Below are 11983 nucleotides of genomic sequence, written 5' to 3'. Positions count from 1 at the left end.
GGAAAACGGAAGAGCTATAGTGGCAATATGATAACTTGGTCAGCCTTTGTTTTCTACTTATGGGTTTTGTGTTTTGCCCAATTCTGGGTAAGGAAGATTGAGGAGAAGATGAGATCATGAGAAAAAGGGAGAGCGAGTAAACAACGCAATAAAGAAAGATTTGACAGTAGAGTCAAATTTGACATGGCGAAGTGAAAATATTATCCATTGTAGAATGACTTAATTGTTAGAAGAGAAGTTGACAAGTCATTTATTGCCGTTGGTGATGCCATGTCGGATTTAATTAGTTTGTTAGACACCACCAAATGACTATTCGAATTATGTGTATATATTTTGGTTAGAAGATAAGGAATATATGTAGGATCGATGTGTATAGGTACCAAAGTATATCAATGCAGATAGAGAAGACATGCCAATCAGGTTATATCTTTCTGTAGTCTAGCTGGCAATAACATGCTTTAATAGAAATGTCCGGAAGCTCATCAATGATTCTTCCATGTGAAGAGAAGCCTGATCTGTTTTGATTCACAGAGAGAGAATTAGAACAGAAAATGGTGGTGCTTGGTAGGTCATATGGTGAGTGTGAACTTTGTGATCAAAATAATGATGGAGAGCAAGTGACGGAGGGCACGACAAAGATGGGGGAGCTTTGGTCCACAAACAAACCGCCGACCGTGCCTCCAAATTGGGCAGGACAATATCGTGGGATTAAAAAATGAACGGATTAGGATTAACAATCAAGTTTGTTTTAGTAGTGAGGTGTACGTTGGAGCATATTAAATAATTAGGGTTTAACGATAATGAGAGGTTTGGAGGCTAATGATGGACGATAATAAGGATTCTCGATGACGTACTCTTCAGTAATCTAGTAATGCAATATGCTTTTGGAGATTGAAAGACATTTCTTTTTACTTTTAACCTTTGGTAGCTCAAGGTACTGTTTTGGAAATCCTATCACAGAGTCACAGTGGATTCTTTTGTCATATGGGTGATGGAAATGAAAGGAGTACCAGACCGTTCACCTGATCAGCAGTTGGCGCTCAACTGCCGTCCGATCTGGTCAAATAGTGGTCAAACAGTCAGATTTGACACGCTCAACTGCTGACCGGGTGATTAGTACTGAGGTGACCTTGACCTGCGAAATGGATCAACGGACCAGAAGCGAGCCCTAGGGTTTTGTGAAGAAGATAAAAAGAGAAATGGAGAAAGCAAAAACGAAGATGATTTGAGTGTGGATTCTTTTGTCATATGGGATGATGGAAATGAAAGGAGTACCAGACCTGAGCTAGTGAATGGTCATTCACAATATTCATTATCAATGTCGGAGCTTTTGCTTGTACTGATTGATATCAAATTTGAATTCAAATCGTAGATCAAGCTGTTTATTTGGTATATTTGGCTTATTTCTCTAACAGTATGCATTCATTTGAGCAGTATTTTTGGTATATGGATCAAAACATAGTTAAAGGAACTCATAGTGTGCTCCTAGCTTAATCTCAAGCTCATGAGATTTATTGATTGTTAAATACAAAAAAAAATCTTGCTGATATCCGATGTAGAGTTTCAGCTTGCCACCACAACTGGATAAGCTAGCTATTGGAAGTTTTACTTTACTTACAGCAAATTCCTTAATAGAAATGCTTCCCGATTATGCAAAACGTACATATCTACAATTTTCTGCATGATCGTTAGAAATTAGTTGCTTGTTGCGACTTGTGATAACCTTCTCTATTCAGTCGATGCATAAAACATGAAGATCGTTCATATATTTTCTGTTTCCATATGATCTATTCCATGATAAGTTTACAGTTCAGGGTGTACACGTACTGCAACAAAATTTTGAAGTTAATTTATAGTCATTTGAAGTCAAACTATAACCAAAAATAGGTTGCAGAAAAGCCATAAGCTATATTTTTATATTGGAATAGGACCGCATCAACTTGTGTTTATATTAGGGTGGCCTATATTGGACTATATCACACTGATCTATGGTTTAGCATTAAGAAAGATCGGATGCCTAACTGGATGATGATAATGAGGAGAGAGGAATCACAATGCCTCAGTCCTCTGGTGTAAATTTTATTTTGGAATTACTGTTTTCTCTTTTGACTTTTTTTTTCACTCGTTTTTGTGTGATAACTCAGTAGGGTTTTTTTTTTTTGGTAATGAGCTCAGTAGGGGTTTTGGATATCCATTATGATTCTCCAATTGAATGGGATGAGAAAGAGTACTAGAACTGAGCAAGTGGATTGTAATTTACTATGCACATTATCAATCTGTGACACTAAGCTGTACTGATTGAATTCAAATTTGATCGCACAGTATTATGCGTAAGAGATGATCATTTTGCTCGTTTGACCTATTTTGTTACTTCATTTCTAACAAATTGAGCATTCTGAGCCTGCTCGAATGATTGTTTAACATAGTATCAAAACCTCATTTGGAGCCTTCCATGCAAGAGGCATGTGTTTGAGCTTAGATGATTTTGTAACATATGCTAATTTTTAATCCATTAAATCCGATCGATTCACTCCCTGCAGAATTTCAGCTAAGTTGCCGCCACATCTGGATAAGTTAGAATAATTAGAAGAGCTCTGAATATTGATAATTTAGTTTAGTTCTCAGAATGGAAATAGAGTTCAATTTACATGTGCACGTAAGATTTTGTTCAATTTGCATGTCCTCAGAGTCAGCATGTGTGTTACTAAAAATACACAATAATTGAAGCATCACATGCTTTTGAGTCAATAACTTGATAGCTAGTGACAATCTGCTCTATCCAAATGGACTTGCAAATCAGGAGCATTTTCCATATAAAACTACATATACACATAAAAAATCTGCACGTAAGCAATCAAGTTTTGATGTTACAGCAAAGTTTTGGGGGTCTATTCATCTGAAAGTTCAAAACAAGGAATTCAAAGGAATATAAGTATATAACACCGAAATGAACTGGTGCAGACTGCAAAAACATGAGCTAGATTTCTGCAGCTCTTTCTTTGCCAAAAAGTTATCCTTCTGAAAGTGACATGTCGATCTTGATCAATCATGACTGCAAACTTTGCAGATAACCACCAAATTTGTATAATTAATCAGATTCCTAAAAATTAATTTTGGTCCTGTAATGATTTAAGCCGGTGGAATATATCATTGTTGTATAGTACATGGGGAAGCAATCAAACAAGTCTCCCACTGCTTTTGTTTCTGCTAATTATATTCAGTCAATCAGTCCCCTCTTTTCTTTTCACCTTTTATTTTTATGTCTTTACCTGTTTTCTTGAACTCAAGGTATAGATTACAGAATTTACAGGTACTATAAATTATGGCAACATTTGATTGTATTATCACATTTTCCTGGTTCATTTATTTATTTATTTTTTTGGTCGAATTCCTGGTTCATTTATTCTGTGTACATTGACATGCCGGTGGTTTTCTCAAGTTGAACAAATAATGAATGACTAAAATGAGGTTACTTGGGCCATATTCGATCTGAGTTGAAGTACTGCTGGCTTGGTTCTCTTAGCTGGCATTGTTTAAGGGATTGAACACATCATATGGCTTGCAAACTAAGGTGACTGGTAATTGGTTGGAATAGAACTTGGCCCAATTGCTTCACTGTTTTCTATCCCAAAAGAGAATGAGAAGTGCAATGTAGTCGTATTTCTTAATCACAAACTTCAGTTCAATCTTTTCATTGATAATTGATGAGTGCAGAAAGGACTAAACCAGGTTGCATAATGGAAGTTGAGGTTTAAGAGTTCATTTTGTAGTGATGCAGAGTCGATAATAGCGAGCCTGCAGTAACTTGAGCCTACACATGTTGAAGTGATCGGTTGTGTATGATGGAGGAAATACTTGATGGACAATGTGATTTTGGAATTTGGATGACTAATAACAGTAAAGTTACAACCAAATTTGAGCTGAAATAGTTCTAGCTAGCTAGGTTTAGTTACTTCAGTATTCATTAGTACAGGATCTACAAAAATGATATGACATCCTATATCATCTTGGTCTCCAAGGGATTGATTAACAGGTGGCTTGTATGAGGATTAAGATCAGAGCATGTTCTTTGTATATTGACAATTCACATGTTCTTTGAAAATGACTGGTTTTCTTGTCAAAGCTAATGCACGTCCCATGATGCCGAACCTTGCAGTATGAGCTTGTAGATACTATGGTGATTCGTTGTATGGTAGAGACTCTTCTAAATGCGCATTGTATAGTTTTTTAGCATATCTTAAACTGCTCCCGATTAAAAACCGGATAGGCAGCAGACATAGTGGAAAAGAAAAAGAGGCCCATGCAAACCTATGACAGTGTTGAATGCCCGAACCAATTCTAATAAACAAGAATACAACAAAGAAATTGCAATTTTTGCATAAGTGCAAATGATGTGTGAAGCAAATCCTTCAGCATGTTGATATTTGGTTTCAGTGGAGATGATGGAGCATCAATCTTGATTAGAACAGATGAGCACAATTGACTTTACGTTCTGCTACTTCTACACCAAACTTCTCATCCTACGTACCTAGGTTCCACTTTGATGATCTCTCCAGCTTATGTTAGAGCTGTATTAGCATAGTAATGAGTAGTTGAGACATTACAACTTTACAAGTCTGCATCATCAACTTTACAACTTTACAAATGTGATGCAATGGAGGGGAGGTAGGAAGAGGCCTTTAAATCTAGTTATTATTGCCTCATCAAACGAGTCTGCATCATTTCGGTTAGATAGACCTCGATTGCATTTCCTCATTGAATATCTGAGTCCTGTTAGATAAACATTCTAAGTCATCAATTTTCCACTCACCACTGAAATTCAAGGTGGCCAAGAGTTTTGTTAGGGTCTCTATAAATTCTAGATTCAAAGGCTCTCAAGCAGTGTGCAGCTTGCCAAAGAGTGAGATGTTATGTTTCAAATTCATGGCAATCAAACACATTAGAAGTCGCGCGTTTGGAAAGCAACTGATATTGACTAACTATTAGTATGATAACATTAACCTCATTTACAGTAATAACATCAAAGTTGCGAGACGATACCAAAATTTTGATTGACTAAAACGTGCAATATATGAGAAACATAACATTTTGAAAGGATGGGGTATGTGCAGTAAATGAACTAAAAGAGTGCAGTGTATGCTAAATGTGACATTCAGCAAACTCTACAACAGCTTGGTCTACAGGACAAAAAGCTTCACAGGTGAGTAGGTACAGAAACTTCTGCAGCCAGACCCTCCATCATCATTGAGAAAGATGACAATGGTAAGAAACATCCTCTAATCTTCTCACTCGATTGCTAATATGCTCTAATTGGTAAGCTACATTTAATACCCTTGAAAGCATAATAAATGTGTCATATTCAATAACCAACCCCCAACAAAGTTATGTAACACAGTAAAGCACAATTTTTTAAGAACCTTTTAATTTTTCATAACATTTCCTCCTGTCACCTAGCTCAACTGCAATGGAGTTTCATGGAGATCAGAAATACCTCTGGAGCTTCATGGATGAAGAAAGAAAGAGCATCAAGTTACCTCGGAGACTTTCTTTTGGTAGTAACCAACAACAGTGTTCATCATCCGAAGTACCTAACATTCACTTAGCTTCTGCAGCAAGACCATCCACTGCTGTTTCTGAACCATCAATCGATGCAATTCCGCCACGACCTATGAGCCCTGGCACACCATGGACACTCTCCCCGGTGCGCACTTCTCCTTCCCAGCCTCTTCTTTATCACTGCATAGCCTCCCTCCACCGCCATGAAGGTAATATTTTCTCTATCACACTCTCCAAAGATTTTATATTCACTGGCTCAGAAAGTTGCCGGATTCATGCTTGGAAGCAACCAGATTGCACCGATATAGGTTCCATAAAGGCTACTTCAGGTCAGGTTCGAGCCATCTTAGCCTATGGGAAAATGCTGTTCACCACACATGGTGACCACAAAATTCGGGTATGGGATGCATCATCACCAGAGAACTTTAAACCTAGGAAGATCACAACTTTACCACAGAGAAATAGATTCACTAATTTGTTTTCGAAAAAGAGCAGCCTGCAACACAATGATTACATCTCCTGCCTCGCTTACAACAAGGAAGACAAGATGTTGTACACAGGCTCATGGGACAAGTCAGTTAAAGCTTGGAAGATCAATGAAAAGCGCTGTGTCGACTCTTTCATAGCTCATGAAGGCCATGTGAATGGAATAGTGATCAACCAGGAAGATGGGTGTGTTTTCACTTGCTCATCAGATGGATCAGTCAAAATTTGGAGAAGGGTATTTGGTGAAAGCTCACACATACTCACCATGACCCTGAAGTTTCAACTTTCACCAGTGAATGCCTTGGCATTGAGCTTGTCAAATAGCACCACCCTCCTCTATTCTGGTTCCTCAGATGGGCTCATAAATTTCTGGGGAAAAGAGAAGATGTCTGGAAGATATAATCATGGTGGGTTTCTGCAAGGTCATCATTTTGCTGTTCTTTGCTTGGTAGCCTTGGGAGAACTAATCTTCAGTGGCTCTGAGGATGCCACCATTAGGGTTTGGAGGAGAGAGGAAGGAAATTGCTTCCATTCTTGTATCTCTGTCATTGAGGAACATAACGGGCCAGTTCGATGCTTAGCAGTGTCTTTAGAAACAGAGAATTTGGTAAGGGTCAAGGGTTTGTTGGTTTATAGTGCAAGCTTAGACCAGACATTTAAGGTGTGGAGGGTTAAGGTTTTTCCAACTGAGAAACAAAACTTGGATGAATCAGCAAAAGACCCACAAAGAGAGATTTTGGAGTGTGAGACAAGTCCAGTGCTGTCACCTTCATGGGTGGAGAAAAAGCTTCAGGGCAACTTTTTCCAGTAGAGCAGAAGACAGAAGATGGAACTTGTAAGCTTTGACCCTGCTTAACTTTTATGATGGTTCTACACCAACTTGACAGGCGAACTACAGTTACCAACTCAGAAATACAAGAAGCCTTCCAGATCAGTATCCCAAAATTTACAGGGAGCTGATTCCATTTCCAGATTTGAGAACTGGGATAGTCTATCTCTCGTAGTTCCACATTACCTTATCCATACAACCTCAGGGGAAGCAAAACCCTCCTCGTTACAATTCCTCTCTTAGTTCAGAATTTAGGGTAAAATTTCATTTCAGTTTAACATCAAACAATTTTGTTTGTAAATTTTTTTTGCTATGGGCATCAATTAAAGGTTGGTGCCCTTTGAAGTTTTAGTTTAGAGCTACGAGAATCATATATATAGCTGGTGAACATATAAGTGCATGCATTAGAGCTAATAGGTGGAACAAACACAAATGTCCTCGGGTATCAAATGACATCTATGCAGTGCAAAAGAAAAATTAAATGGTAGCATTTGAGCATATCTTGGCAGATGCCTTTGATAAAGTCGAAATTATGTAAACAAGTGATAAAAAAGAGCACTGAACTTTGATTAAGCTAGATTTTCAAAATCATCATTGTAACAGCATAGTAAATCTGAGTTTATTGCCATAACTTCTTTCCCATCTTACATATCGTTTCCTACTCAGGTAGAAAATCGAATGCATCGATAGCATAGAGAAAGCAAGTCTTATTTGCATATTTCTGGAAAAGGTATAGAAGCACAACAATGATAATATCCCTTGTCATCGAACACAAACCTTTGTGAAAGGTGAGCTTCACGGATAAGATATTCTCCCCATTCCTCAGATCCTTACTGCTTATAAATGCCACGAGCATCAAAAGTACTAAATTTACTCTTCTGATTCCTCCTGCAAGTTACCATTGTGATATCAGCAATGAAAAGGGAAGACCACCCCCCCCCCCCCCCCCCCCAAACACACACACTTCGAGAAGCTGTAAGGGAACTCTAAAACACATAGATGGCATCAATACCTTTTCCTATGCCTTGCATTTATCACGGTTGCATGGAGCTGCAATTCAAAATGTAAAGAATGTTAAATGACTTTCTAAGATAGTATCTTTGCACAGAAGTGAAATTTCAAGATCTATAGTGCAAAATGCAAACACAGAAGATAGCTAAAGGTCATTTACACCACCTTTAAGTTCTGACTAGCATCTTTCTCTAGAACAAGTCCTGCTTTGAAAAATGCATCAATAATGACTTCTGATAAAAGCTCAGGAAAACAAAAGGAGATAATTAAATGATGTCAAAAAATTAAAAAGAGAAACTGCTATTTTTTGTTTGCTCTTATCAGGTACAGCGAAAAATGAGCTGACATATAGTGAAGACTAGAAACTAGGATACAACAGGCACGCATAAGTCGACCCTCACTGCCAATTTCTTCAACGGGCGCATATAAAACACCAGCTTTGGCAAAAGAACCTCTCATACAATTCTGCAAGAATATGAAAACGATTTAGTCAACTTATAACAACTCCGCTCTCAAATAGAAATAACAGAGAAAGTAGCTGGAGGCTCAGCAAAATCATGATGTCAATGCAGAAGAGATCCTAGTAAGAAAATATCCTGAAGAAAGTCATACCAGTCCCTTGAGTCTTATTGATAGACATCACTTCTGAAGAGATGCTCTGGATGAAACATGAAATAGTATACATCAATAAATAACCCCCATTGTAGCCTATTTTATCTGATTCAGACACTCAGTTACGCTTACCTGCAAAACCTCAGTAGCTGCATGAATTCTGTCCTTGTTCCACAACTTCAACATGAGCACAGTTAGGTTGAATGTTTCCGGTTTAATAAAGATTGATCTCTCAATGCCCAAGTCTGCCATGTCCACAAATTTCAATTAGATGCTGACTAACTAACACTAAGAACACACAGACCGAAAATAATTAAACAAATTGACTAATGAGGTACTAATAATTCTCAGCAACAACATTGCATATATCTTCATGATAATTTATCCAGCAATCATGAGACAACACTTTATAGAGAAAATATGGAAAGCAACTGACATCAGTGACCCATTAACTAGCTCATGGAAGGAAAACTGATAGTGAAAAATCTTCTGCATACTGAGTATTTTTTCATCTATAAGGAATACTTCCATACCAGATAGAGCAGAAGACTTTGATGAATTCGGTGCATAACTGACAAATGGTATGTTGGTCATGTTCACTTTTACATCAGCTTTAAGATCAACTGCAACATCAGATCTTTTCTCTAATTTTTTATCTTCATCTTCATTCAAACCACTGTTCAGATTCTCAGCCCCGGAAGAATCAGTACTTCCTAGGATGGAGTTCTGAAAGTTGACCAGCTTGTCAACTAAATCAGTATGTATCGCTAGTGGAAGTGAAATGAAGTGAGAGTAATCAAGACTTGGGCTTTTAACTGCCTGCGTTATTAACAGAAGAAGAAGAAAACATGACGTTCAAAGAATAAGCAAACACTGATGCACGACAATGTAAGGGTCGGTGATGACTGATTAGTATAGTTATGAAGTGCTCAAAGGATACAAATTATGGTAACTGGAGAGATATAAGAGCAATTAAGTTTCAGGTTGCTCTACTTTCAATGACATTAGACCCAAATAAGTACTGGTAATCAAACTTTACAGTTTACACTGATATCAACAACTCCTGATCTGACAAAAGTATCTTATTGACTGTCTCTCAAACTATTTAAGATCGACCTCAAATTTTAGAGGACTGATGAGTTCGGCTTCCAAAAGAGAGTATTTATTCTCTGACCAAATCTAATTACAGCTTTCAGAAGTTGGTTACTAGACACTAATCTATGCGAATAAGCTCGAAAGGAATATAACGACCTGTAGAATTATAAGTTGATATGGAACCAATCAAAATCATCTCCATAACCATATCTATATGTAACTGACCTCATCAATTATAGCTTGTATTTTCTCCGAAGCTCTACTTACGCTTTCAGTTGAGAGGCCTTCAATAACTGCGACCAAAAACCAAGTACAATAACAATTATCCTCAAGTTTATATCTTTCAGATATGATATTCAAATATAAAATACCCTCTCACAATAATGAAAGAGTTGGACACAGCAGGACTTGAACTAACTTTCATACTCACTTATGGAATCCTCTTTCTTTGACCAAGGGATTTTAATCTTCACTCCCATCTCATCTTCAATCATTCTCTGAGTAGACCCTCTGACATCAAAAACATAAGATAATACTGATGTATTACATCATATGATATATAATCATACAATGTAATTTCAAAAAACATAAGATAATAGTCATAATACTGATGTATTACATCATATGATATATAATCATACAATGTAATTTCAAAAAATATTTACAAGCTGAATTCTGTACCCTTTTCCTCTGATAAAGCGGTGCAAAGAAGCTCCAACCTGCATATCAAAGTAAAAAGTGACAACAAATTGAACAGAATGAGCCTCACCATGACAACTCCAAAGTGAAATGGTAAAATGTTCAAAGGAACAGAATGGGGAATAAAACTGAGCAGAAACTATACGACAAATTTAGCTTGGCAAAGTAAATATTTGTCAATGAATCCATACCTCAACAGAAATTGAATGCTTTTCGCTTAACACCACCGATTCTCCTCCCAAAAATTTATTATCTTGCGAAGCACTTGAACAAGCAGTGAGCTTAGTTGCTTCAGTAACAGCTGAAGCCACCTCTATGTCATCTTGAGCACTCGACATCTTGATAGATGAGCAAAAGCTCACTTCTTCTTCCAACTTATCCGTAACCTCCCCTACTGAGCATTCTGCAAATCCACATGTAACAATTTTTCAAACTAAAAACAGCAGCAGGAATATGCAAAGTCATTAAGGTATACTCTACGTTGCTTGACCATGATCAATAAGTGAACAAGTAAATAGGTACAGTGTCACAAACCTTGATTGGAACTGACTTCAACTTGGGTACTGAGTTTACTCACTGGTCTCCAAACCGAACTGACACCGGTTCTTGGCTTGTGTTTTGTTACTTTTGTACTATACATGTCAACACTAGAGCTCAACCCACGGTAACGAGGTTGTTCCTGTCACACGACTTTTGAGTCAGAATTGAAGGAACACCCGGAAAAGGATCACAGTCGATTTGGGTATTTGAAATAAGAAAGAAATTGGAAAATAAAACTGACCAAGGCAGCCAAGTGATTGGGAGGGTTTAGAGCAGCATAGGTGCATGTAAATTTCAGAACACGACACATTCTGCAAATAAGGGTTCAGTTTGTTTAGTCGGAGATTGGAAGCAAAACGAAAGAAAGGTGATTGGCGCGTACCTGAAATTGAAAAGGGGCCTGCAACTGGAAGCTATCATTTAGAGTGAGAAGAGAGAGAGTAGAAGACGCAGGAGAGGAGGTAGTGGACGACTCAACTCTCATCACACGTGGCTTTTGCACATGCCTTGCTCTCAGTTTGAATTTTCCTGTTATAATTTATTTGCTTCTACACATCACCATTCCGTTGTAGTCTAGTTGGTCAGGATATTCGGCTCTCACCCGAAAGACCCGGGTTCAAGTCCCGGCAACGGAATTCTTTTTTTTTTGTGTTTTCAGGTCTTCTTGCTCTAGTTCTTCAAAAATCACAACACTTGTGCTTTTTGGGTGCTTAAAACTGTATTTTAATAAACCTTAAAGACTTGATACTGTTATATGTTGATTATGTGGTGATTATTTATACCATGATTTGTAAAAGCAACAAAGGCTGAGGAATTAACTGAAAAGGGAGCAGCTACCTCCTTTAGTTTGTCTTTCTCCATATGATCCTCCTTACGTACCATTCAGATATATTCCAAACTTAACCCACAAGGGATCAAATAGTCTCACTTGAAGGCAAGAATACACACACTCTCTACTTAACCTCCTCGGCTCCTCCCTTTCCATACCGCCCATACAGAAACAGCAATTGTGTTTTTGCAAGAAGCAAGAAACACTCTTATGCTCGCTTAGTAATTAATCATGGTGTGTCTTGGAGTTATTTTTGGTTGCAAGCCATCGCATTCCGTCAAAGCCTATGTTCTGTCGGCGTTGGCCATCATCGGCTTTCTCTTCTG

General features: G+C 37.8%; 2 protein-coding genes and 1 non-coding gene across 3 annotated transcripts; 2 read left to right on the top strand and 1 right to left on the bottom strand.

Moving 5' to 3' along the window:
* Nucleotides 1–5412: 5412 nt before the first annotated feature.
* Nucleotides 5413–7101, top strand: LOC126799225 (protein JINGUBANG-like). Its single transcript, XM_050526384.1, has one exon. The coding sequence runs from the start codon at nt 5465–5467 to the stop codon at nt 6851–6853; it is 1389 nt and encodes a 462-aa protein (XP_050382341.1). The 5' UTR covers nt 5413–5464; the 3' UTR covers nt 6854–7101.
* Nucleotides 7102–7407: 306 nt separating this feature from the next.
* LOC126799223 (uncharacterized) lies at nt 7408–11288 on the bottom strand. Its single transcript, XM_050526382.1, is given in 15 exon segments — nt 7408–7759; nt 7884–7921; nt 8048–8115; nt 8257–8347; nt 8495–8519; nt 8521–8540; nt 8627–8739; nt 9028–9313; nt 9815–9882; nt 10020–10099; nt 10271–10308; nt 10480–10691; nt 10823–10967; nt 11070–11139; nt 11211–11288. Coding segments are annotated over 15 exon segments (1473 nt in total). The 5' UTR covers nt 11249–11288; the 3' UTR covers nt 7408–7578.
* A 102-nt stretch (nt 11289–11390) lies between these two features.
* On the top strand, nt 11391–11463 carry TRNAE-CUC (transfer RNA glutamic acid (anticodon CUC)). Its single transcript has one exon. It is a non-coding gene; the product is annotated as a tRNA-Glu (tRNA).
* Nucleotides 11464–11983: the final 520 nt, after the last annotated feature.

This window comes from Argentina anserina, chromosome 6 (assembly GCF_933775445.1).
Source record: "Argentina anserina chromosome 6, drPotAnse1.1, whole genome shotgun sequence".
In the NCBI taxonomy this organism is placed as follows: Eukaryota; Viridiplantae; Streptophyta; class Magnoliopsida; order Rosales; family Rosaceae; genus Argentina; species Argentina anserina.
The sequence above is the reverse complement of the archived record's forward strand: the minus strand, read 5'-3'. Positions and strand labels throughout refer to the sequence as shown.

Coding starts and splice junctions, on each gene's coding strand:
- LOC126799225 (XM_050526384.1), top strand. CDS start 5,465: ATGGAGTTTCATGGAGATCAGAAATACCTCTGGAGCTTCATGGATGAA.